Source organism: Rattus norvegicus, chromosome X, assembly GCF_021556685.1.
Source record: "Rattus norvegicus strain SHRSP/BbbUtx chromosome X, alternate assembly SHRSP_T2T, whole genome shotgun sequence".
NCBI classification, from domain to species: domain Eukaryota; kingdom Metazoa; phylum Chordata; class Mammalia; order Rodentia; family Muridae; genus Rattus; species Rattus norvegicus.
Genome location: NC_141554.1, coordinates 77,688,751 through 77,716,610, shown reverse-complemented (window position 1 = coordinate 77,716,610; position 27,860 = coordinate 77,688,751). Strand labels below are relative to the sequence as shown.

The following is a 27,860-nucleotide window of genomic DNA, read 5'->3' as shown; positions in this document are numbered from 1 at the left end:
ATGTTGAACATTTCTTTAGGTGTTTCTCAGCCATTCAGCATTCCTCAGCTGTGAATTCTTTGTTTAGCTCTGAACCCCATTTTTTAATAGGGTTATTTGTTTCCCTGCGGTCTAACTTCTTGAGTTCTTTGTATATTTTGGATATAAGGCCTCTATCTGTTGTAGGATTGGTAAAGATCTTTTCCCAATCTGTTGGTTGCCGTTTTGTCCTAACCACAGTGTCCTTTGCCTTACAGAAGCTTTGCTGTTTTATGAGATCCCATTTGTCGATTCTTGATCTTAGAGCATAAGCCATTGTTGTTTTGTTCAGGAAATTTTCCCCAGTGCCCATCTATGGTAATTGAGAATTTTGTTGGCTATAACATAGCCTGGGCTGGCATTTGTGTTCTCTTAGGGTCTGTATGACATCTGCCCAGGATCTTCTGGCTTTCATAGTCTTTGGTGAGAAGTCTGGTGTAATTCTTATAGGTCTGTCTTTATATGTCACTTGACCTTTTTCCCTTATTGCTTTTAATATTCTTTCTTTGTTTTGTGTATTTTGTGTTTTGACTATTATGTGACGGGAGGAGTTTCTTTTCTGGTCCAATCTATTTGGAGTTCTGTAGGCTTCTTGTATGGTTATGGGCACCTCTTTCTTTAGGTTAGGGAAGTTTTCTTCTATAATTTTGTTGAAGATATTTACTGGCCCTTTAAGGCCCTTTAAGTTGGGAGTCTTCACTCTCTTCTATACCTATTATCCTTAGGTTTGATCTTCTTATTTTATCCTGGATTTCCTGGATGTTTTAGATTAGGAGCTTTTTCTGTTTTACATTATCTTTGACAGTTCTGTCAGTGTTTTCTATCGTATCATCTGCCCCTGAGATTCTCTCTTCTATGTCTCGTATTCTGTTGTTGATGCTTGTATCTATGACTTCTGATCTCTTTCCTAAGTTTTCTATCTCCAGCGTTGTCTCCCTTTGTGCTTTCTTTATTGTTTCTATTTCCATTTTTAAATCCTGGATGGTTTTGTTCAATTCCTTCACCTGTTTGATTATGTTTTCCTGTAATTCTTTAAGGTTGTGTGTGTGTGTGTGTGTGTGTGTGTGTGTGTGTGTGTGTTTCCTCTTTAAGGACTTCTACTTGTTTACTTGTGTTTTCCTGCATTTCTTTTTTTTATTGATTCTTAACATTTTTTCCATCTTTATTAACTTGAGTATTTCTTATTTACATTTTGATTGTTATTCCCCTTCCTGGTTTCACAGCCAACATCCCCCAACCCCCCTCCTACTCCCCTTCTGTAAGGGTGTTCCTTTCCCCATCCTCCCCCCATTACCACCCTCCCCCCCAACAATCAAGTTTACTGGGGATTCAGTCTTGGCAGGACCAAGGGCTTCCCCTTCCACTGGTGCTCTTACTAAGCTATTCATTGCTACCTATGAGATTGGAGCCCAGGGTCAGTCCATGTATAGTCTTTGGATAGTGGCTTAGTCCCTGGAAGCTCTGGTTGGTTGGCATTGTTGTTCATATGGGGTCTCGAACCCCTTCAAGCTCTTCCAGTCCTTTCTCTGATTCCTTCAACGGAGGTCCCGCTCTCAGTTCAGTGGTTTGCTGCTGGCATTCGCGTCTGTATTTGCTGTATTCTGGCTGTGTCTCTCATTTCCTGCATTTCTTTAAGGAAGTTCTTTATGTCCTTCTTAAAGTCCTCCGTCATTATCATAAAATGTTATTTTAAATATAAATCTTCCTTTTCCAGTGTGTGTGTGTATATCCAGTATTTGCTTTGGTGAGAGAACTGGGCTCTGATGATGCCAAGTAGTCTTGGTTTCTGTTGGTTAGGTTCCTGTGCTTGCCTCTCACTATCAGGTTGTCTCTGGTGTTAGCTTGTTTTGCTGTCTCTGTCAGTGGCTTGACCCTCCTGTAGTCCCCTGTGTTAGCACTCCTGTTTTCTTTCAGCCAGATCTGGGAACAGAGAGCTTTTCCTTGAAGTCTCCAGGTAGGTCACTTGGAGCAGAAAAGTTGGTCTTATCTCTGCTCTCAGGTGTGTAGGTGCTCCTGGCATCTGGTTTTCAGCTGTTAGTGCAGGCAGAAACCCCAGTGGTCCTGTCCCTGATTGCTCCTAGGTCCCTGTGCCCAGAGGCCACAGAGTGTACTAGGCAGGTTCCTCTTGGGTCAAGAATGTGGGCAGAAGTATTTGTCTCCTTTGAGCTCTCAGGATTGTGGGAGCTCCTGATCATCCAGCTTTCTCCCCCACGGGATTTGGGTGCAGGGAGCTGTGGGACAGGTTCAGTTTGTTTCAGTTCCAGGTGGAGGTTCCATGCTGCTGACTGCTCCTATATCTTGTATCCAGAGGCCGCCTTCTTTCTTATTTGTATCACTTTTACTCTTTCCCTTTCCTTATTTTGTAGGAATTCAATTACTACTCTTAACTAAGAGTGGAGAAAATAGATTTTTTTTCTCATTTTAGAAGAAACACTTTAAATTTTTCCCCATTTAGTATTATATTGTCTATAGGATTTTTTTATATAGCCTCTATTATACTGAGGCATATTCCTTCTATTCATAGTTTCTTCAGGTACTTTCATGAAGGACACTGAATTTGTGAAAGGACTTTTCATTATTTATTGATACAATCATGTTATTTCTGTTCCTGAGTGTATTTATGTGCTGTATTGCTTTTATTGGTTTGCCTATGTTACACCAACCTTTTATTCTATTAAGAATTTTTGTATTTATGTTCATTAGGTAAATTCAATGTGTGTGTATGAGTGTGTGTGTGTGTGTGTGTGTGTGAGAGAGAGAGAGAGAGAGAGAGAGAGAGAGAGAGAGAGAGAGAGGCAGGGGGAGGGAGGGAGAGGGGAGGCAGTGGGGAGAGGGAGAGGGAGAGGGAGGCCTAGTTTGGATTTTATTCCTGTGAACTACACCATGTCCAAGGCAACTGTTATAAAGTAAAACATTTAATTGGAGCTGGCTGTAAGCTTCAGAGGTTTGATCCATTATTATCATGCTGAGAAACATGGCAGCATCGAGGTAGATATGGCACTGGAAAAGAAGCTGAGAATTCTACATGTTGATCTGAAGGTAGCAGAAGGAGTCTATCCCACTGGGCATAGCTTAAGCTTATACGAGACCTCAAAGCCCACCGCACTTCCTTCAACAGGCCACACTACTCCAGTGAGGCCACACTTCCTAATAGTGCCATTCCCTATGGGCCAAGCATTGGGACACATGAGTCTATGGTAGCCATATCTATTCAAACCATCACAGAAAAGAGAAAGACAGAAAGACACTGAAAGTATCTAGTCTTGTTACTAGGGTAATACTGGCTTCCCAGAATGAGATTGAGATTGGTAGTGTTCCTCCCTTTTCTATTTTATGGAATAGTTTGAGCATCATTGCTAATAGTTGATAGTTTGTGTGTAAAGATCCAGGAGGAGTTGGTGGTAAATCTGCCTTACTCCATGCTTTTCTCTGTTCGAAGACTTTCTATTGGTATTTTAATCTCATTTCTCATTCTAGAGGTTTTTACCCTTTATATATTATCTTATTAAAATCTTAGGAATCAAAGAAGTATGTTTTATTGTCATATTTTTACAAGTATATGTTGTTGTACTGTATTATTTACCCCTTGACCACCCTCCACTATTCTTGCTCTCTTACTCCTGCTGGTCCATTTACTCCCCCTAATCGTCTCTCCTTGTACTTTTACGTCACACATATGCCTTACATATTCTTGCTAGCCTCCTCTGCTCCCTTTAGACATCATCACTTTCTCTCAGTGTCCTCATTCTACTTTATGTTTATATGTATGTATCTATATATCTATATCTATATATCTATATCTATATCTATATATATCTATATATATATATATATATATATATGCTCAATTTCTAGGGTGGAAGTCTGGGTAAACAAGCATAATAGTCTAGGGGATTTGGGTAAACCCTGCCCCTACAGATAGCAAAAGATTGCCAGGTTATAAACTACATCCTTTCCCAGCATGCTGGGTGGGAAATAGGTGAATGTCTTCTTCTTTTCCTGTTTTCCCTAGTGCTTATATCTGTGTACAAGGACCTTGAAACCTCTACATAGTGATTAAGCTGAGATTTCATGGGTGCCTGCAGTAAAAAAAAAAGTGAAAAAGTATACTTTCCAGTCTTTGCAAATTAGCTTTTGTGTTGGAATTTCCTCTAATCATCATTAACTAGGCTGTTTACAACTGTACCTAAGCCCACTCTTCCTGTTTTTCAATTTCTGAAGTCCAACTAGGAGTAAAAGCATGGAGTATGTCAGGTCTTCTTAGAACAGGCATAGCATTTTGAATGTCTGCATGTCCTCAGTTCAGTGATACATATGGTAGCACTTAATATCCGCATCCCACCACAGGTCTACTTTGTCGACTTTTTCTTGGACAGGCACCAAAAAGAGCAAAGTCTATGGGTGAGAGAATTCCTTGTCAGTGCTGGAATGAGAGAATGTGTATGCAGAAGAATGATTGAGAACAGTTCTCCAGATGGAGCTCAGCCAGATTTAAGTAACTGCAGGACTTGTAACATGTAGTGAGATTAGTTTATATGAACCACATGCAGAATACAGAAGTAGAATATGGACAAAAAGATGCATATTAACATAGTTTAGTAATAGTGGTGATGAAGATAGGGAAGATGACAACGAGGAGGAGAAACAGCAGCAAGGTGACAATGGCTCCCAGCCTAGGGAAGATGCAGAGTTAACTCTGCATTACAAACATTTGAAAATGTGGTAGAGGAGAAGGCATTCACACATGAGTAACAGTGATCTTGATTTTAAAAGTATTTTTCACATGAAATTTTGTAAAGAGCCAATCAATATAAAGAAAAATATTTTCTTCCAAACTTTTCAGTTGGAAATTATAAACTTCTGAGGGGGAAATACCACATTTTAAAAGATCATGGCACTTTTTTATAGTTTTGATTTTTTTCTTTATTTTTAACATTGTCTTTTGCATAATTAAAGTAAGAGACTAAAATACCCCAGTCATATTTGGAATGAAAATGTTTTAAGAGTCATCTAAAACTTTTGCACAATGAATCTCTTATCAGGAATCAGGAATTTACATAGGTAAATGGACAGTTGGCCAATTCTAGAACAAACATGCCATGTATGCTTATAGAATAATATGGTTAGATGGGTAATTATAACTGCTGTTTCTTCAAATTTCAGTTTACTGCTAGGGAAGTAAATTACTGGAGTTACCATTGAATAGCTTTTTATACTCATTTCTCTTGCATATTTTCTGATGCTTTGTAGCTAGACATGAAGACAGATTTAGAAAGCTGGAGTATGTGCTGCTTAATGGGACAATCAACAAATGTTGTACAGCAGGAATGTGAAGAGACTCCAGGTCATGGCTGGCAAATAGAAACAGAGGAATAGATGTGACACTTAAAATTTTAGTAGGTAGAAAAAGCTAAAAAATACTAAGTGAAATAATTTTAGTGATTTATTTAATCCAGCATATCCATATAAAATTATTAATAAGATATTTTTTTATTTTTGTATTATATTTTTGAAACAAGTTTTGGTTTTTTTTCCAGACAATATGTTCAGATCACAGGCTCCCCTCCCTCAGCTTCTCCTCAAAACTTTTCACCCTCCATACCCTTTCTTTCTCTCTCTTGAAAACAGGCAAACAAAAAAAACTATAAACAAGAATGAAAAATTGAAAGAAAAAAAAGGGAACACACACACACACACCAAGACACATAAAAAACACAAAATTGGAAAACATACAAGGAAAGGAACAATAAGATAAAATGCTATTGAGTTCATTTTGTCAGCCACTGACTGTCTTCTACATGTGGATTGTATAATCTAATCTCGTTGTATATCTCACTGTTCTCACTCATTCTCTATAAACATTGTCTCATTGCAGTACTGACAAATGATCGTCTCTCACCCAGATTCTTGTAGCAAATGGCCAAACAAGTGAGAATTAAGGTCTACAATTAACTTTAAAGTAGTTATGCACAAAGAATTCATAAATATGTCTACCTGGACTTAAATATTACATAAAATTTATGTGTGCTAATCATTACATGGCCTCACTACTATGTACAACTTTATGACTTTCACTTACAAAAGAAGCAAGTAGAAGCGGTGTCCTGACCTCAGGGCTGGATCAGCAGTGGTGCCATTACAATAAACAAATATATGATGGAGAGGTTGGAAAGATAGGAAAACACAGCCGTGTGTGTGTGTGTGTGTGTGTGTGTGTGTGTGTGTGTGTGTGTGTGTGTGCGCGCGCGCGCACTATGGAGAGAGGCAGTAACAGGTGAAAGAGAGGCCCAAGGTGGACATATAGTCATCACCCAGTCTGCCTGATGGGTGTACAATAGCCTGGAGCTTATGTAGACACAGACTCAGCCCCTGAACCTGCCTCCCAGCTAAAGGATCCCCTTGCCTCTGGGCAACAATGGAAGCTTAACATGAAGAAAGGTTCATTCCCTGGATTGGACCTTTTCAAAAGACCACCATCGTCCTTGAAGCCACTGGAGGCCATGTTGGTGTCTGTGGTCCAGTCTGGTGCCCCAGGACCCAATGAAGCCTGAGATAAATGTGGACATACGCAGTGTTTGTCACTGACTGATGATTTTGTTATGTCCTTGGACTTTGCTGCCTTTTAGGGCCATCCTCATATGACCAACATGGCCACCTGAGACTATGCTGAAGCTTGTGCAGCTGCTGAGAGCTATGAGTACTTCAGTGTTTCTGTCTGCAAGACCTGTTACCAATGAAGTCCACCATAAGTTCACAGTCTGGGCAGCCGCTTGAAGTCACATTAATGTCGGTGGGTGGAAGAGCTGACCCTGCCCCTCACTGGCCACTACAAAACTCTTCTCAGTTAGTTGATGGTTTCTGGTGCAGATGCAGGCAGGAAAAGACTTATCCTCCCAGGGAAGGGGGAGGGGTGGAGGGGGCTGGCCACTAGGAATTTGACCATGCTTTTGTGAGTATGTGGACAACACAAAATGACTTGTATTTTCCTCTGTGTGTGTGTGTGTGTGTATGTATGTGTACTCATACACGTATGTGTACTCATACACGTATGTGTGCATGTGCCCATGAAGCCTGGAAGGTGTTGAATGCCCTGGAACTAGTGTAGCTGTAGACTGTGTGACCTGAGTGCTTAGACTCGAACCTAGGTCTTTTGCAAAAGCAGCAATAACTCTTGGCCACTGAGCCATCTCTCACACCTGCTCACTCCATTTCAAAGAGATGGAATTAGCCTAATTCACTGCTTTGGGTCACCAGTACAATCATGGCAAGTGCAAAAATTATGAAGGCCTAGATCGACCCATCAACACTTCTTGTTTAAATTTCATTTATATTATCAGAGTATATATCACTTCCATTCATTGGTTTTAATTTTAACCTTTTCTGAGAATTTTATATAAAGTATACTATATTTACATTATTTTTACCTCTCCCTCTGCTCCTCCATCTCATCCTCTGTACCCTTACCACACTCTCTACAATGTAATTATCACTGTTACACACACACACACACACACACACACACACACACACACACCTTAATGAGCCCAATTAGTGTTTTCCACATGTACATGTATATGTGTTAGGGCTGACCAATTAGAATTGGGAAATCTATCATTGCTCATCCCTAGAGAAAACTAATCCTCTCTCCTTAGCAGCTTTTCAACTCTTCCTCTAGACATGAGGCCTTGTGAAATTTTCCTCTATCCACACTTCCATGTCAACATGTCAACTGGTGAAGCTCATATGCAACTGTACTGAGAGAATATGTGTGCAGCACTCCAGTCATGTGAGAAAGACACTCTCTCGCAGCAGATGTTCTGATCCTCTGGCTCTTAGAATTTTTCTGTCTCCTCTAATGCAAACTTCCTTGAGCCAACTTACATACCGAGATTTTGTTGGAGATATCCCAGCTGGGGATGAGCATTCAGCACTCAGGTGTTCTCTGCCTTTTGACCAGTTGTGTATCTCTGGAGTAATCCCCATGTGCTGAGAGGAAACAGCTTTTTATGAGGGGTGAGAGGTATATATTAGTAAAAGGCTATTTCAAACACAGTTGAAAGCTGTATTAATTTACAAAATGATAGTAGTAGGTTTTCTTCTTCAGCCACAGGGTCTTGTCTATTTTACAGTAACAGAAATGAGGTATTTAAGTCTATTTAGACAAAAGTCCATTTAGGCCTCAAAGATAAGTGCTATTTTTGCACTATTGGGATATCTTGTAAGTTCAGTCGTTGTTGTGGTTCTCAGGTTTAGCAGATGGCTTGCATAGCACCTACTTATACCATGAGAGCTAGACACTAGAGAGGAGGCTTCCAAGTCACTAGCAACTTGACTCTTCTAAGTACTGTAAATGCAAAGTGGATGGTGTCTTCAACAATAAGCTCATACCTTCAAGTTCTGTGAAGTAAACCAAGGGAATGGCAATAACCCATGTTGTTTTGGGGGATCTCTTGGATCTGCTAACCAACAACTTGAAGGGTGTCCTTTGCCTGGCACTGGGGTATTTTTTTTTAGACTCACTGTGATTCCTGGGAAAGTATCATTACTACTATGTGGGTAACTCCATTACAAAAAGTGTTTATATATATATATATATATATGTATATATATATATATATAATGTATTTTCCCTATGGCTTTTAAAAATATCCTTAGTGTTTTTATCTTTTCTTCCTCACTCTCCCTTTTTATTACCCTTCTGCTCAATTAAGCCACGCCCCCATTTTCTCCATTCACCCTTCATAGCATCTATGCCCTGCTACCCTCTCTCTAATACTCCTCCTCCCTCCCTCAATGAGCCTTTCCTACTTTTCAGACTTTTTGTTTCTTGTGAGATATATACATATACATATATATGAGACTCTGAAGATTCAGAACTAGAAACCAGAATTAAAAGAGAGCATGCAGTGTTTGTGTCTCTGCTTCTGGGTTACCTTACTCTGTATAGTATTTTCCAGTTTTATCCATTTGACTGCAACTGTCACAAATTCATTTTTCTTTTTAGCTGAATAGAATTCTATAGTGTATATGTACCTCTAAAAACCCCTGTATTAGAAAAAAAAGAAGAAATCAAGTGATCAGATTTGTAACACTGGCCAGATGTGACAGTGTTTAAAAATTCCATTCAAGGCTAAGATCAAAAACTCTGCTGACAACCAATGTTGGTGAGGATGTGAAGAAAGAGGAATATTCCTCCATTGTTGGTAGGATTGCAAACTGGTACAACCATTCTGGAAATCAGTCTGGAAGTTCCTCAGAAAAATGGACATAGTACTACCTGAGGACCCAGCTATACCACTCCTGGGTGTATACTCAAAAGATGTTCCAACATGTAGCAAGGACACATGATCCACTATATTTGTACCACTATATTGATAACAGCCAAAAGCTGGAAAGAACCCAGACATCCCTCAACAGAGGAATGGATACAGAAATTGTGGTACATCTACACAATGGAGTACTACTCAGCTATCAAAAACAATGACTTCATGAAATTCATAGGCAAATGGATGGAACTACAAAATGTCATCCTAAGTGAGGTAACCCAGTCACAAAAGAACACACATAGTATGCACTCACTGATAAGTGGATATTAGCCCAAAGGTTTGATTACCCAAGGTACAATCCACAGACCACATGAAGCTCAAGAAGCAGGAGGACCAATATGTAGATCCTTCAGTCCTTCTTCGAAGGAGGAACAAAAATATTCATAGGAGGAGATATGGAGACAAAGTTTGGAGTAGAGACTAAAGGAAAGGCCATCCAGAGACTGCCCCACCTGGGGATCCAACCCATATACATATAGCCACCAAACCCAGGCAATATTGCTGATGCCTAGAAGTGCATGCTGACAGAAGCCTGATATAGCTGTCTCCTGAGAGGCTCTGCCAGAAGATGACAAATACAGAGGCAGACTCTTGCAGCCAACCATTGAGCTGAGAATGGGGTCCCTATTGAAGAAGTTAGAGGAAGGATTGATGGAGCTGAAAGGGCTTGCAGCCCCATAAGAACAACAGTACCAAACAACCAGAGCTCCCAGGGACTAAACCACTACCCAAAGACTATACATGGACTGACCCATGGCTCCAGCACCTATGTAGCAGATGATGGCCTTGTTGGGTACCAATGGAAGGAGAAGCCCTTGATCCTGCCAAGGCTCTACCACCCCAGTGTAAGGGAATGTCAGGATAGGGAAGCGGGAAGGGGTGTGTGGATGGGTAGAGGAACACCCTCATTCTAGAAGGGGGAGGGAGATGGTATAGGGGGTTTATGGACGGGAAACCAGGAAAGGGGATAACATTTGAAATGTAAATAAAAAAATCCAATAAAAATTCTATTCAAATGTTCATTTAAAGAATAAAAACACATACACACCTGCTTGTAAAGGGAAGGAAAAGTATAAGGAACTAAAGGACTGAAGAATTAGCATCTAAAATATCTTCTCACTCACTGTTTTGACTCTGCCACCATTTGTCTTACTCTTAACTGTTCTGATAAAAAAATATTTACAACTGTAGGTCTGCTTCCCTTAGAAGTGGATCCAGCCCAATGGGAGGCCCCAAGGTCTAACACTGTTACTGAGGTTATTGAACACTCACAAAAAACAGACCTATCATGCCTGTCTCCCCTCCCCCAAAAAACCCAACAAGCAGCTGAAAGAGTCAGATGCAGATATGTGCACCCAACCAATGGACAGAAGCTGCTGATCCCTGTGGTTGAATTAGGGAAAAGCTGGAGGAAACTGAGGAGGAGGGTGACCCTTAGGAGGGCCAGCAGTCTCAATTAACCTGGACCCCTAAGATCTCTCAGACACTGGATCATCAACCAAGCAGCATACACCAGCTGAGATGAGGCCCCCAACACATATACAGCAGGGGACTCCTGGGTCTGGGTTCAGTCAGAGAAGATGCAGCTAACCCTCAAGACACTGGAGACGCCAGGAAGTTTAGAGACAGGAGCCTAGCATCACTGTTCTCTGAGAACCCCAACCAGCAGCTGACTAAGACAGAAGCAGATACTTATACCCAACCATTGGACTGAGGTCAGGGACACTTATGGTTGAATTAGGGGAAAGTTTGAAGAAACTGAAAGGGAGAGCAACCCCATAAGAAGACCTACAGTCCCAACTCTCCCTGACCCCAGGGAGCACCTAGACACTGAGCCACCAACCAGGAGCATACACAGTCTGATCCGAGGCCCTGGCACATGTGTAACAGAAGTCTGCCTGGTCTGGCCTCAGTGGGAGAAGATGCAGTTAATGCTCAAGAGACTTGAGACCCCAGGGAAGGGGGAGGCCTGACGAAGGGGGAAAGCACCCTCTCGGAGGCAATAGGGAGGAAGAGTGGGATGAGGAACTGTGGTGGGGGACCAAGGGGGACAATGACCGGAATGTAAATACATAAAATAATTCTTAAAAAGATTCAAGTACACACAGATGGTGACGATAAAGACAGATAAGTACCATTTTACAGTGGTGTTTTAAACACAAGTGATACACAACTCACAGTAAACCTGCACGGGATGATTGGAGGAGCTAGATGCAATGTGTGAGAAAATCACTAGAATATAGTTCCAAGCCTACTGCTTTCAGTGCAGTAGTCAATGCATAATAAGGTAGCCAACATTTTATTATAAACAGGCTTTTTATTAGATGATCTTTGTTCAGTGGTAGGTTAATCTAAGTATTTTATGGGTGTATAAGACAGACATCTTTCTTGTGTTTCCATTTCTGTGATAAAATGCTATACCAAAATCAACTTATGAATGAAAGGATTTATTTTGTCTTACAGCTTATCATGCATCACTGAGGGAAGGCAGAGCAGGAGCCTGGAGGCAGGAGCTGATGCAGAGCCCATGGAGGGGTGCTGCTTACTGGCTTGCTCCTTATGGCTTGCTCGGTCTGATCCCTTATAGAGTAACCAGAAGCACCAGCCCAGGAGCAGGACCATCACCACTCATAGTGAGCTGTGTCCTTCCCTTGAATCACTAATTAAGAAAATGCCCTACATCAGTGGTTTCCAACCTTCCTAATGCTGTGAGCCTTTCATATAGTTCCTCATGCTGTGGTGACCCCAACCATAAAATTATTTTCATTACTATTTCATAATTTTTTAATATCACTACTGTTATAAATCATAATGTAAATATTATTGGAGATAGAGGTTCGCCAAAGGGGATGTGATCCACAGGCTGAGAACTATCGCTCGCAGCCCATTCTTATGGAGTCATGTTCTTAACTGAGAGTTCCTCTTTCCCAGATGACTCTAGCTTTTGTCAAGCTGACATAATACTAACCAGCACAATAGGCTAGGCACACTAAGCTATGAGATTCCATAGTTTAGATGTATTAAAATAATTTTTCCATTTTTCTCTTTCTACTTTGCCCTTGAACTCACTATTTAGCTGCACATGATCTTGAACTATGACTCCTCCTCCTACCACCTCCCACGTTCTGAGATTACAGGCAGGGAATACATTCTCAGTTTTATGTGGTACTAGGAAATGAGAAGAAGTTAAGCATACACTCTACCAACTGACCTATACTCAAAGCCCAGCACTTTTAGTTTAATGATGTTTTCAACAATGGGTTAACTGGGATATAACTTTATCATACACTTGAGGGACATCTGTAATACCCTCCTAATTTGTCAGTTTTTAAGTAGATAACACCCTGTTACTTATCTCTTATATGATTTGATTTGTTGTGTCTTCTAAAAAGATATTTCTATATTTGGTAAATGAATGTTAATTCTTTTTAAAAATTTTTTACATTTATTCTATGGAAGATTTGTGCTCATGCATGACATGGCATGAGTGGGAATCCTTTCTCTCCTTCCACCATATAGATCCCAGAGAGCAAACTTACGTTGTCAGGTTTGGAAGCAAGCACCTTTAACCACTGTCCCATCTCAACGGCCTGTGAGTTCTTAATTAGTAAAGATTTAAGAGAAAGAAGCTAGTATAGAATGCAATTTAATCATTCTAACCCTAACCCCTAACCCTATTATGTAACTTGTTCAAAATATACTGTGAAAAAATTGGGCAACATATAAAATATCACTGACATTTATCTGTCTCCTCTGTCCTCTCTTCTAACACCCATTTTCTTTTCTCTCCACAGTGACTGTTTTGAGCCCAGCAGAAAAAGGTAAGTGTATATTGTGAACTGTATTGGTTAGGAATGTATAATGTATCCTTTTTTCTTTCAAAAATTAAATTATAAAAGTCTTTAAACTGAGCAACTTTACAAAAAAAAGTGCTTGGTTCATTAGAACATTTAGGGTGATATTTTAAGGAATATTACTCAGAAATAGAGCAAAATGTATTTTCGGTGACTTTTTGGCTATTAAATAGAAATTAGAAATTGTAAAAATACATGATAATTTCTTCTACAGTGATCCTAAACTCTCTCTTCTGTCATTATTGTCCTAGCTACCTGACCTTTCTTTCCAATCCATTCCCTCTTCAACATATAGAGTAAGGGATCCACAGGCCTTGACCATCACAGTTCCTATATATTCTTGTGTTCCTTTCAGTAGATCATCACCAGCTTAGCTTGACCCATTTTTTAAAAAGTATTGAGGCCCTTTGCACTTAAAATGAATAAGCTAATCATGAATATTCATGAACAATTAGCTTTATGTTATTTTATCAGTAAGATCCAGAGTACATAAGAAAGTGGTTTACAGTGTTTTAATTCTCATTTCATGGGAGTTCCATATTAGAATCCATTGACCTTCACAGCATCCAAGATCTGCTGTGTTACCTCTCTGCTTTGCTACTGCTCGTTTAACATGGATAACAGAGCAGTAGGAATGGGAGAGAATGGGCAGTAGTACTTAAAAGTGTACTCCCAGAGCCAGATTGGATTTACAGCTTGACTCTTTCCTTGATAAAATATTTTACCCTGATCCTATTTATTTGCATACATAATAGAAACAATAATACTGTCTAATTTGTGAAGATTTTATGAAGACAATTTAATTGTACATAAAGCAGTTAGAACAAAGGTGAACAGAACACATCCTAAAAGCGCAGTAAACATGCATTGTTATTGTGACAGCAATAGAGGAAACCATAAGTCTTAAGTTGCCTTTTTCTTTCCTTTTTTCTTTTTCTCTTTCTTTTTGGTTTCTTTGTTTTGGGGACTTTTTTGTTTGCTTTTCTGAGACGGGGTTTCTCTGTATAACCCTGACTGTCCTGGAACTTGCTCTGTGGACCAGGCTGCCTTGAACTCAGAGATCTACTTGCCTCTGCCTCCCCAATGCTGGGATTAAAGATGGCACCACCATCACCACCATCACCTCCCAGCGTGTGTGTGTGTGTGTGTGTGTGTGTGTGTGTGTGTGTGTGTGTGTGTGTGTGTTTGAGACAGGGTGTCACTTTGTAGCCCTAGCTGTCACAGAACTCACTCTGTAGACAAGGCTAACCTCAAATTTACAGAGATCTTCCTGCCTCTGCCTCCCCAGTGCTGAGATTAAAGGCATGCACCACCATCCATCTTGCCATCTATTTTTATGAATAGTTCTTAAAGTCAGAAATCATCTTATATAAATACTAAATATTTATTTTCTATTACAATCTTTCAATATAACTAGGTGGAGACTTATGTGATATTTTACCATAAAAGCATAACAACAATGTTATTCATCATCATCATCATCATCATCATCATCATCATAACTTATTGTGCTTGGTATCCTGATAATATAAAAATGTTTAACTTAATATCCCTTCTGATAGTAGGAGTCTGAAGTTCTTTTCCACTGACAGTTCTTAAGTTTATCCCCACAGTAAGCAATGACATTAGATTTTGCTTCTACATTCTATAATGGGTGTAATGAAATTTAGGAGACAAGGTATAAGTTGGAGGTCTAGCTGTGTCATTTGCTAGCTCTGTGACCTTCATAAGGTAACTTTCCTTTTTTGAACTTTAATTTCTATAAAAATAACAATGCTTTGACATCTCAAGGCTCTACTATAAACTAATATGTCTGTAGCTAGTCTGCTTTGTTAGGAATCCTGACATAAAAGAGTAACAACAGAGATGTTAACATTTAACAAAGCAAACTTGTAACAGACAATAAGCAATGACTATCTGAGGTTCCTAATAGCTCTGTGAATTTATGATTTGTCTCCAACTACATTGAACCTTTAAAGTAGAATAAAGTAAGCAACATGACTGTCAGAAGGAACTGAAATGGCCAAATCACCTGACTTTTCATTGTCTCTAAAGTTTAAGGAAACTTTAAGTCAAACATACTGGAAAATGTCTTTATTTTTTGTCTACTTTATGGTTCCTGTACTGGGTTGAATAGTTTTCCCCGGGAATTCATGGCCACATTAAACATGTGGATGTGTTCCTATGTGTAATAGGATTAGGGGTATATTATCATGTCAAAGTGAAGTTATACAAGATTAGAGAAAGCCTCAGTAACTGGTGGTATTCTAAAGAAAAATTGGATATATAGATATGGAAAACATCTGTGTGATGGAGGAAGGGTGGTTGTGGTGCCTCAGAGGAGCACTAAGGATTGTAACCAGCAGAAGCTAGGGAAAGGCAGGGAAGGATTCAGTACTAGAGTTTTGAGCAAGAGCATACTCCAGAGCTGTGAGGGACTATATTTCTATTCTTGTAAATCACCCAGGTTATAGTAATTTGTTGCCACAAGACCAGGAAATGAATAGAGTGCCTGATAAATTTCAAGTTTCAAAATTGTCTTAACAGTGCTTTACAACTTAGGAGAGTTATAACAGTAATGACTGTGTAAAACTTTGGTGTCAGACCTACCTGGCATTAGTTGACTTTGCCACTTACTATGTGTATGCCATGGGGAAAATGACCTAGGTCTCACTTTCTTCTTCCATAAAATAGAAATAGCACTTACCTTCTATGGTTATTTTGAACAAGTATTTTAACATAGTGCCTGATACGTGATAAACAGAAAGTAGTGTCAGGTACTTACCATTTGATGATGGCTGTCGCTGGTACTGATATTGGGAAGACTCTGAAGGGTCTTCAAATCTAGTATGACATGTTTCAGGACTATCTTTCTCATGATTACTCTCATGAATATATGGTCAGACCTCATGTATTCATATTGCAAAACAATGAGATCCAAATAAATAAAATATTTTTTCTTAGTCATGTTGATTTTTGTGAAAAAGAACAGAAGCTAAAGTCCAGGTCGTGTGCAGCACATATCACAGTGTTATATGCTGTATCAATCTTGGTGACGCAGGTCAGGACTCCAAAACTTTTTAAAGATGTAACACCCGATCTTATTTTAAACTAAAATACACTGCTAATATTATTCCCCTTGCTTTCTTTTTTTTTTTTATTAACTTGAGTATTTCTTATATACATTTCGAGTGTTATTCCCTTTCCGGGTTTCCGGGCAAACATCCCCCTCCCCCTCCCCTTCCTTATGGGTGTTCCCCTCCCAACCCTCCCCCCATTGCCGCCCTCCCACCCATAGTCTAGTTCACTGGGGGTTCAGTCTTAGCAGAACCCAGGGCTTCCCCTTCCACTGGTGCTCTTACTAGGATATTCATTGCTACTTATGGGGTCAGAGTCCAGGGTCAGTCCATGTATAGTCTTTGGGTAGTGGCTTAGTCCCTGGAAGCTCTGGTTGCTTGGCATTGTTGTACATATAGGGTCTCGAGCCCCTTCAAGCTCTTCCAGTTCTTTCTCTGATTCCTTCAACGGGGGACCTATTCTCAGTTCAGTGGTTTGCTGCTGGCATTCGCCTCTGTATTTACTGTATTCTGGCTGTGTCTCTCAGGAGCGATCTACATCCGGCTCCTGTCGGTCTGCACTTCTTTGCTTCATCCATCTTGTCTAATTGGGTGGCTGTATATGTATGGGCCACATGTGGGGCAGGCTCTGAATGGGTGTTCCTTCAGTCTCTGTTTTAATCTTTGCCTCTCCCTTCCCTACCAAGGGTATTCTTTTTCATCATTTAAAGAAGGAGTGAAGCATTCACATTTTGATCATCCGTCTTGAGTTTCGTTTGTTCTAGGGATCTAGGGTAATTCAAGCATTTGGGCTAATAGCCACTTATCAATGAGTGCATACCATATATGTCTTTCTGTGATTGGGTTAGCTCACTCAGGATGATATTTTCCAGTTCCAACCATTTGCCTACGAATTTCATAAACTCGTTGTTTTTGATAGCTGAGTAATATTCCATTGTGTAGATGTACCACATTTTCTGTATCCATTCCTCTGTTGAAGGGCATCTGGGTTCTTTCCAGTTTCTGGCTATTATAAATAAGGCTGCAATGAACATAGTGGAGCACGTGTCTTTTTTATATGTTGAGGCATCTTTTGGGTATATGCCCAAGAGAGGTATAGCTGGATCCTCAGGCAGTTCAATGTCCAATTTTCTGAGGATCCTCCAGACTGATTTCCAGAATGGCTGTACCAGTCTACAATCCCACCAACAATGGAGGAGTGTTCCTCTTTCTCCACATCCTCGCCAGCATCTGCTGTCACCTGAGTTTTTGATCTTAGCCATTCTCACTGGTGTGAGGTGAAATTTCAGGGTTGTTTTGATTTGCATTTCCCTTATGACTAAAGATGTTGAACATTTCTTTAGGTGTTTCTCAGCCATTCAGCATTCCTCAGCTGTGAATTCTTTGTTTAGCTCTGAACCCCATTTTTTAATAGGGTTATTTGTTTCCCTGCGGTCTAACTTCTTGAGTTCTTTGTATATTTTGGATATAAGGCCTCTATCTGTTGTAGGACTGGTAAAGATCTTTTCCCAATCTGTTGGTTGCCGTTTTGTCCTAACCACAGTGTCCTTTGCCTTACAGAAGCTTTGCAGTTTTATGAGATCCCATTTGTCGATTCTTGATCTTAGAGCATAAGCCATTGGTGTTTTGTTCAGGAAATTTTTTCCAGTGCCCATGTGTTCCAGATGCTTCCCTAGTTTTTCTTCTATTAGTTTGAGTGTGTCTGGTTTGATGTGGAGGTCCTTGATCCACTTGGACTTAAGCTTTGTACAGGGTGATAAGCATGGATCGATCTGCATTCTTCTACATGTTGCCCTCCAGTTGAACCAGCACCATTTGCTGAAAATGCTATCTTTTTTCCATTGGATGGTTTTGGATCCTTTGTCAAAAATCAAGTGACCATAGGTGTGTGGGTTCATTTCTGGGTCTTCAATTCTATTCCATTGGTCTATCTGTCTGTCTCTGTACCAATACCATGCAGTTTTTATCACTATTGCTCTGTAATACTGCTTGAGTTCAGGGATAGTGATTCCCCCTGAAGTCCTTTTATTGTTGAGGATAGCTTTAGCTATCCTGGGTTTTTTGTTATTCCAGATGAATTTGCAAATTGTTCTGTCTAACTCTTTGAAGAATTGGATTGGTATTTTGATGTAGATTGCATTGAATCTGTAGATCGCTTTCGGTAAAATGGCCATTTTTACTATATTAATCCTGCCAATCCATGAGCATGGGAGATCTTTCCATCTTCTGAGGTCTTCTTCAATTTCTTTCCTCAGTGCCTTGAAGTTCTTATTGTACAGATCTTTTACTTGCTTGGTTAAAGTCACACCGAGGTACTTTATATTATTTGGGTCTATTATGAAGGGTGTCGTTTCCCTAATTTCTTTCTCGGCTCGTTTCTCTTTTGTATAGAGGAAGGCAACTGATTTATTTGAGTTAATTTTATACCCAGCCACTTTGCTGAAGTTGTTTATCAGCTTTAGTAGTTCTCTGGTGGAACTTTTGGGATCACTTAAATATACTATCATATCATCTGCAAATAGTGATATTTTGACCTCTTCTTTTCCGATCTGTATCCCCTTGATCTCCTTTTGTTGTCTGATTGCTCTGGCTAGAACTTCCAGAACTATATTGAATAAGTAGGGAGAGAGTGGGCAGCCTTGTCTAGTCCCTGATTTTAGTGGGATTGCTTCAAGTTTCTCTCCATTTATTTTAATGTTAGCAACTTGTTTGCTGTATATGGCTTTTACTATGTTTAGGTATGGGCCTTGAATTCCTATTCTTTCCAGGACTTTTATCATGAAGGAGTGTTGAATTTTGTCAAATGCTTTCTCAGCATCTAATGAAATGATCATGTGGTTCTGTTCTTTCAGTTTGTTTATATAATGGATCACGTTGATGGTTTTCCGTATATTAAACCATCCCTGCATGCCTGGGATGAAGCCTACTTGATCATGGTGGATGATTGTTTTGATGTGCTCTTGAATTCGGTTTGCCAGAATTTTATTGAGTATTTTTGTGTCGATATTCATAAGGGAAATTGGTCTGAAGTTCTCTTTCTTTGTTGTGTCTTTGTGTGGTTTAGGTATAAGAGTAATTGTGGCTTCGTAGAAGGTATTCGGTAGTGCTCCATCTGTTTCAATTTTGTGGAATAGTTTGGATAATATTGGTATGAGGTCTTCTATGAAGGTTTGATAGAATTCTGCACTAAACCCGTCTGGACCTGGGCTCTTTTTGGTTGGGAGACCTTTAATGACTGCTTCTCTTTCCTTAGGAGTTATGGGGTTGTTTAACTGGTTTATCTGTTCCTGATTTAACTTTGATACCTGGTATCTGTCTAGGAAATTGTCCATTTCCTGAAGATTTTCAAGTTTTGTTGAATATAGGTTTTTATAGTAAGATCTGATGATTTTTTGAATTTCCTCTGAATCTGTAGTTATGTCTCCCTTTTCATTTCTGATTTTGTTAATTTGGATGCACTCTCTGTGTCCTCTCGTTAGTCTGGCTAAGCGTTTATCTATCTTGTTGATTTTCTCAAAGAACCAACTTTTGGTTCTGTTGATTCTTTCTATGGTCCTTTTTGTTTCTACTTGGTTGATTTCAGCTCTGAGTTTGATTATTTCCTGCCTTCTACTCCTCCTGGGTGTATTTGCTTCTTTTTGTTCTAGAGCTTTTAGGTGTGCTGTCAAGCTGCTGACATATGCTCTTTCCTGTTTCTTTCTGCAGGCACTCAGCGCTATGAGTTTTCCTCTTAGCACAGCTTTCATTGTGTCCCATAAGTTTGGGTATGTTGTACCTTCATTTTCATTAAATTCTAAAAAGTTTTTAATTTCTTTCTTTATTTCTTCCTTGACCAGGTTATCATTGAGTAGAGCATTGTTCAATTTCCACGTATATGTGGGCATTCTTCCCTTATTGTTATTGAAGACCAGTTTTAGGCCGTGGTGGTCCGATAGCACGCATGGGATTATTTCTATCTTACTGTACCTGTTGAGGCCCGTTTTTTGACCAATTATATGGTCAATTTTGGAGAAAGTACCATGAGGGGCTGAGAAGAAGGTATATCCTTTTGCTTTAGGATAGAATGCTCTACAAATGTCCGTTAAGTCCATTTGGCTCATGACTTCTCTTAGTCTGTCGACATCACTGTTTAATTTCTGTTTCCATGATCTGTCCATTGAGGAGAGTGGGGTGTTGAAATCTCCCACTATTATTGTGTGAGGTGCAATGTGTGTTTTGAGCTTTAGTAAGGTTTCTTTTACATATGTAGGTGCCCTTGTATTTGGGGCATAGATATTTAGGATTGAGAGTTCATCTTGGTGGATTTTTCCTTTGATGAATCTGAAGTGTCCTTCCTTATCTTTTTTGATGACTTTTAGTTGAAAATTGATTTTATTTGATATTAGAATGGCTACTCCAGCTTGCTTCTTTTGACCATTTGCTTGGAAAATTGTTTTCCAGCCTTTCACTCTGAGGTAGTGTCTGTCTTTGTCTCTGAGGTGTGTTTCCTGTAGGCAGCAGAATGCAGGGTCCTCGTTGCGTATCCAGTTTGTTAATCTATGTCTTTTTATTGGGGAGTTGAGGCCATTGATGTTGAGAGATATTAAGGAATAGTGATTATTGCTTCCCATTATATTCATATTTGGATGTGAGGTTATGTTTGTGTGCTTTCACTCTCTTTGTTTTGTTGCCAAGACGATTAGTTTCTTGCTTCTTCTAGGGTATAGCTTGCCTCCTTATGTTGGGCTTTACCATTTATTATCCTTTGTAGTGCTGGATTTGTAGAAAGATATTGTGTAAATTTTGTTTTGTCATGGAATATCTTGGTTTCTCCATCTATGTTAATTGAGAGTTTTGCAGGATACAGTAACCTGGGCTGGCATTTGTGTTCTCTTAGGGTCTGTATGACATCAGTCCAGGATCTTCTGGCCTTCATAGTTTCTGGCGAGAAGTCTGGTGTGATTCTGATAGGTCTGCCTTTATATGTTACTTGACCTTTTTCCCTTACTGCTTTTAATATTCTTTCTTTATTTTGTGCGTTTGGTGTTTTGACAATTATGTGACTGGAGGAGTTTCTTTTCTGGTCCAATCTATTTGGAGTTCTGTAGGCTTCTTGTATGTCTATGGGTATCTCTTTTTTTAGGTTAGGGAAGTTTTCTTCTATGATTTTGTTGAAGGTATTTACTGGTCCTTTGATCTGGGAGTCTTCACTCTCTTCTATACCTATTATCCTTAGGTTTGATCTTCTCATTGAGTCCTGGATTTCCTGTATGTTTTGGACCAGTAGCTTTTTCTGCTTTACATTATCTTTGACAGTTGAGTCAATGATTTCTATGGAATCTTCTGCTCCTGAGATTCTCTCTTCCATCTCTTGTATTCTGTTGGTGAAGCTTGTATCTACAGCTCCTTGTCTTTTCTTCTGGTTTTCTATATCCAGGGTTGTTTCCATGTGTTCTTTCTTGATTGCTTCTATTTCCATTTTTAATTCCTTCAACTTTTTGATTGTGTTTTCCTGGAATTCTTTCAGGGATTTTTGCGATTCTTTCAGGGATTTTTGCGATTCCTCTCTGTAGGCTTCTACTTGTTCCCTAAGGGAGTTCTTCACGTCTTTCTTGAAGTCCTCCAGCATCATGATCATATATGATTTTGAAACTAGATCTTGCTTTTCTGGTGTGTTTGGATATTCCATGTTTGTTTTGGTGGGAGAATTGGGCTCCAATGATGCCATGTAGTCTTGGTTTCTGTTGCTTGTGTTCCTGCGCTTGCCTCTCGCCAACAGATTATCTCTAGTGTTACTTTGTTTTGCTATTTCTGACAGTGGCTAGACTGTCCTATAAGCCTGTGTGTCAGGAGTGCTGTAGACCTGTTTTCCTCTCTTTCAGTCAGTTATGGGGACAGAGTGTTCTGCTTTCGGGCGTGTAGTTTTTCCTCTCTACAGGTCTTCAGCTGTTCCTGTGGGCCTGTGTCTTGAGTTCACCAGGCAGCTTTCTTGCAGCAGAAAATTTGGTCTTACCTGTGGTCCCGAGGCTCAAGTTCGCTCGCGGGGTGCTGCCCACGGGCTCTTTGCGGCGGCAGCAACCAGGAAGACCTGTGCCGCCCCTTCCGGGAGCTTATGCAGCCTCAGGAGTGCCCACCTGACCAGGAGGTGAGGTCTCTTTCCCACGGGGTCTGGGGGCAGAGAGCTGCTGCGGTCCGGGATCCGCACGTGTGGGACTTCCGGTAAACACAGGACGTGCCCGGTCCTAGAGGAGTTCTGCCTCTGTGTGTCCCGATTTCACCAGGCAGCTTTCTTGCAGCAGACAAGTTGGTCTTACCTGTGGTCCCGAGGCTCAAGTTCGCTCGTGGGGTGCTGCCCACGGGCTCTCTGCGGCGGCAGCAACCAGGAAGACCTGTGCCGCCCCTTCCGGGAGCTTCAGTGCACCAGGGTTCCAGATGGCCTTTGGTGTTTTCCTCTGGCGTCCGAGATGTATGTACAGAGAGCAGTCTCTTCTGGTTTCCCATGCTTGTCTGCCTCTCTGAAGGTTCAGCTCTCCCTCCCATGGGATTTGGGTGCAGAGAACTGTTTATCCGGTCTGTTTCCTTCAGGTTCAGGCGGTGTCTCAGGCAGGGGTCCTGCCGCTCCTGGGCCCTCCCCCATGGGAGCCCAGAGGCCTTATACAGTTTCCTCTTGGGCCAGGGATGTGGGCAGGGGTGGGCAGTGTTGGTGGTCTTTTCAGCTCTGCAGCCTCAGGAGTGCCCACCTGACCAGGCGGTGAGGTCTCTTTCCCACGGGGTCTGGGAGCAGAGAGATGCTGCGGGCTCCCCTTGCTTTCATAAGTAAATTATAAAGATGATCTTCCTCAGCATTATACTATATCTGTGTGAAGATCTTGATTGCAAAAAAAAGTCCCTTTAATAAACCTGAAATGAGGATCAGGTATAAGCTAACAATTAGAAATTTAATAAGAACCAAGAATGAGGTGAGGCTGAACTTAAGAATGATAAGGGCATCGCGCAAGATCTATCATTCAGTCCAAATATAATTAAGAGTAATATATTGTTCACAGTTTCTCATCTTTCCAAAAGGCCATTAATCATTGTACACAAAAGTTCACCTTATCCTCTGCAGATTCATTAGATTTTTGATGGTTTACATATGAAATTCTCTGGATTCTTTCTTAACGTTAAATGACTGTAATTACCTTCTCAGAAAGTGATGTACTTTATAAATATTAAAGTGACTATGGACTTGAGTACCCCAAAATATTTAGGTGGTGTCTAGCCACATGTTCTTCAGAATGAAACTTTATTTGGAGTAATTAAGTTAAAATGAGGTCACTGGAGTGAATTCAGGTGTCCTCAAAATAGAAAGGAATTTAGACACAGATGGGTATAGAAGGAAGACAATATTAAAGACAGAGGATGAAGATGGTGGTGTGCATGACGACGAAAGAGGCCTGAGATGGCAGGAAGACCTCTGATACCCTTATCTTAGCTTGTCTCCAGAATTGTGAAAAAGTTCGTTTCTATTGTTTAAGGTACCTAGTCTATAGAACTTTATTGTGGCCTAAGAAAACTAATACAAGAGTGTCATCATACTTACCTGGCAGGGGAGATACCATGATCAGGAAGGTGGTTTTCCCAGGGCGAGGCTTATCCATTGCACTCCGGATGTGCTGACCCCTGCAATTTCCCCAAATGCGGGAAACTCGACTGCATAATTTGTGGTAGTGGGGGACTGCGTTCGCGCTCTCCCCTGGCAAAAAAAAAAAAAAAAAAAAAAGAGTGTCATCATGTCTTCAAAATCAAAAACATGGAAATAGGTGCTCTGTGTCAGCTTCATAGCTATGCTAGCCTTGATTTATAGCTGATCTATTAAACTATGCCAGGAATGTAAGACAGCTCAGAGAAAAGGCATTATGCTACAGCATGATTTTTTATCTTTGCCAGATTGTAATGAAACTCTTCACTATGGTTTTGAGCAGTTTTCTCAAGCTGTTTATCTTTTCTTGATTGTTTAATTGTTAATTAATCCAGGTAGAGTCTTGATATATAATCCGAGCAGTCACGGAATGTACATTCCTCCTCCCTTTCTCCCAAGTGCTAGACTCTTCAGTTATTAAACCATCATACTCCACAAACTTTGTTTCTTTATGGCACTGAGGATTAAACCCAGGACCTGAGAGGGAACAAATCTGCCATTGAGCTATGTCCCCAGTCAGTGTTCTGAATAATACATGATTTTTGAAAGAGGCATGCTATACATCTGCCCAATGCTAGATAGCTGTAATATATACAAAATAAAAAGTAAAACGCAGAACCCCTAATAAACTCAATTTAAAATGGGAATTAGATCTAAATAGAGATTTTATTCCAAAGAAGACATTCAAATGTTCGGTGGGTACATTTTTAAAAGCTCGATGTAACAATTTGGGAAAATGCAAAGAAAGCCAAAATGAGATATTATTTTACTCCAACAAGAATCGATGTTATTTTCTTAAGATGAAAAGAGAGTCCTCATACCAAACCAATGACTCAATGACTCATTGCAGTGAACATTTGCAAGCAAAGAAGTGTGGACAAATGGGTATACTGTGGGATACACTGTAACATGCTACAGTTTCCACAATGAGATTTTTTTTTCTGTGATGTAGGAGAGGTTGCAAGAGTGTGGGATTGGCCCTGCACCCTTCCTCACTCTAGTGCAGAGGAGACAAGTGGTAGATCCAGCTCTCCCACACTTGTATCCTTGGGATTGAGTCACCCACAATTTCCACAATGTTCTGGGCTGTTAACCCAGGTACTGTAACTGGTTAGGGGCAGGGTCAGCTCTTTTGCTTTATGCTTTCAGGGCTAGGTCTCTGGTGATGCCCAGATGAGGGGTATGACCTGTTCTACACAGCCGTGACAGGTGGCAGTCCAGACCAGGAGCTGCCTTTGGTGGCAACAGACACCTGCTATTGCAGGGCCACAGACCAGGACAGGGTCCCCAGTATCACAGGCCAGGACCCCACCATGGTCCCAGGTGGCATCACTGGCTACACACATTGGTCCGTTCTTCACTACCCTCAAGTATCTAGTTCATCCTTTCCTCATTGTGTCTACATCCTTCTGTTTCTTTCTCTTCCATTTCTCCACAACTTACTTGCTTCTCTTAGTGGCACTGGGATCTCTTATTTTCTTCAGTCATCTCAGGAATGTATGTCCCACCTGGGCATTATAGTGCCCAGCAGGGCTTCTCTTGGGCATGGTCTGACCCTCAAGGCCTGTGTGGTGCCAGACTGGTGGCAACCTCAAGGTACCAGTCAGGGCCCCATTGTGCTGGTCTGGTAGTCATCTCAAGCCTGTTCCTCACCTGGCCTACCCAAGTGGACCCCTGTGAGGATCATCTGTCTCAGTTTCACTTTTGCATGGGGTCTGTGGTCCCATGTGGTGTTCTTCTAGTCTCCAGCTTGATGCCCATCCTGGGAGCCTGTCCAAGCCTGCCTGGCACCAGACTGCTAGTCATCTCAGGCTTTCTCCCTGTTTAAACTTTGGTCATCCTTCTTGTAGTCTGTGCATTGCCATCTTGGGCAATTCAAGCATTTGGGCTAATAGCCACTTATCAGTGAGTGCATACCATGTGTGTTCTTTTGTGATTGGGTTACCTCACTCAGGATGATATTTTCTAGTTCCATCCATTTGCCTAAGAATTTCATGAAGTCATTGTTCTTGATAGCTGAGTAGTATACCATTGTGTAGATGTACCACATTTTCTGTATCCATTCCTCTGTTGAAAGACATCTGGATTACTTCTGGCTTCTGGCTATTATAAATAAGACTGCTATGAATATAGTGGAGCATGTGTCTTTGTTGTAGGTTGGGTCATCTTTTGGGTATATGCCCAGGAGTGATATAGCTGGGACCTCAGGTAGTAAAATGTCCAATTTTCTGAGGATTCTCCAGACTGATATCCAGAATGGTTGTACCAGTCTGCAATCCCACCAACAATGGAGGAGTGTTCCTCTTTCTCCACATCCTCGCCAGCATCTGCTGTCACCTGAGTTTTTGATCTTAGCCATTCTCACTGGTGTGAGGTGAAATCTCAGGGTTGTTTTGATTTGCATTTCCCTTATGACTAAAGATGTTGAACATTTCTTTAGGTGTTTCTCAGCCATTCGGCATTCCTCAGCTGTGAATTCTTTCTTTAGCTCTGAACCTCATTTTTTAATAGGGTTACTTGGTTCTCTGGAGTCTAACTTCTTGAGTTCTTTGTATATTTTGGATATTAGCCCTCTATCAGATATAGGATTGGTAAAGATCTTTTCCCAATCTGTTGGTTGCCATTTTGCCCTAATGACAGATTCCATTGCCTTACAAAAGCTTTGCAATTTTATGAGGTCCATTTCTTGATTCTTGATTTTAAAACATGAGGCATTGGTGTTTTGTTCAGGAAAATTTCCCCAGTGCCCAAGTGTTTGAGGCTCTTCCCCACTTTTTCTTCTATTAGTTTGAGTATATCTGGTTTTAAGTGAAGGTTCTTGATCCACTTGGACTTAAGCTTTGTACAGTGAGATAAAAATGAGTCAATTCGCATTGTTCTACATGCTGACCTCCAGTTGAACCAGCACCATTTGTGAAAAAGTCTTTTTTCCACTGGACGGTTTTAGATCCTTTGTCAAAAATCAAGTGACCATAGGTGTGTGGGTTCATTTCTGTGTCTTCAATTCTATCCCAGTGATCTACCTGCCTGTCTCTATACCAATACCATACAGTTTTTATCACTATTGCTCTGTAATACTGCTTGAGTTCAGGGATAGTGATTCCCCCTGAAGTCCTTTTATTGTAGAGGATAGTTTTAGCTATCCTGGGTTTTTCGTTATTCCAGATGAATTTGCAAATTGTTCTGTCTAACTCTTTGAAGAATTGGATTGGAATTTTAATGGGGATTGCATGGAATATATACATTGCTTTTGGTGAGATGTCCAGTTTTACTATATTTTCTATGTTAATCCTGCCAATCCATGAGCATGGGAGATCAAAGTTCTTGCCATATAGATCTTTCACTTGCTTCATTAAAGTTATACCAAGGTATTTTATGTTATTTGTGACTATTGTGAAGGGTGTCATTTCCCTAATTTCTTTCTCAGCCTGTTTATCCTTTGAATAGAGGAAGGCTGCTGATTTGAGTTAATTTTATATACAGCCACTTTGCTGAAGTTGTTTATCAGGCTTAGTAGTTCTCTAGTGGAACTTTTGGTGTGACATCAGTATACTATCATATCATCTGCAAATAGTGATATTTTGACTTCTTCCTTTCCAACTTCTATCCCCTTGATTTCCTTTTGTTGTCTGATTGCTCTGGCTAGGACTTCAAGAAGTATATTGGATAAGTAGGGAGAGAGTGGACAGCCTTGTCTAATCCCTGATTTTAATGGGATTACTTCAAGTTTCTCTCCATTTAGTTTGATGTTGGCTACTGGTTTGCTGTATATTGCTTTTACTATGTTTAGATATGGACCTTGAATTTCTGATCTTTCTAATACTTTTACCCTAAAGGGGTTATGAATTTTGTCAAATGCTTTCACAGCATCTAATGAGATGATGATGTGATTTTTTTGAGTTAGTTTATATAGTAGACTACGTGG

The 27,860-nt window shown here is 40.4% G+C and overlaps 1 protein-coding gene and 1 non-coding gene across 3 annotated transcripts in view; both read left to right on the top strand.

Moving 5' to 3' along the window:
* The window catches only part of Zdhhc15 (zDHHC palmitoyltransferase 15), a 136,705-nt gene that overhangs the window by 15,498 nt on the left and 93,347 nt on the right, over positions 1-27,860 (top strand). For both annotated transcript variants that reach the window (XR_015646288.1, NM_001039101.1), the window contains exon 2: positions 13,139-13,165. Coding sequence is in view for 1 of the 2 variants with exons in the window: in NM_001039101.1 (NP_001034190.1) it covers positions 13,139-13,165 (27 nt within the window). In the remaining variant the exon portion in view is untranslated. The remainder of the gene's footprint in view (positions 1-13,138; positions 13,166-27,860) is intronic.
* Positions 23,829-23,992, top strand: LOC120099425 (U1 spliceosomal RNA). The gene has a single exon (XR_015647266.1). It is a non-coding gene; the product is annotated as a U1 spliceosomal RNA (small nuclear RNA).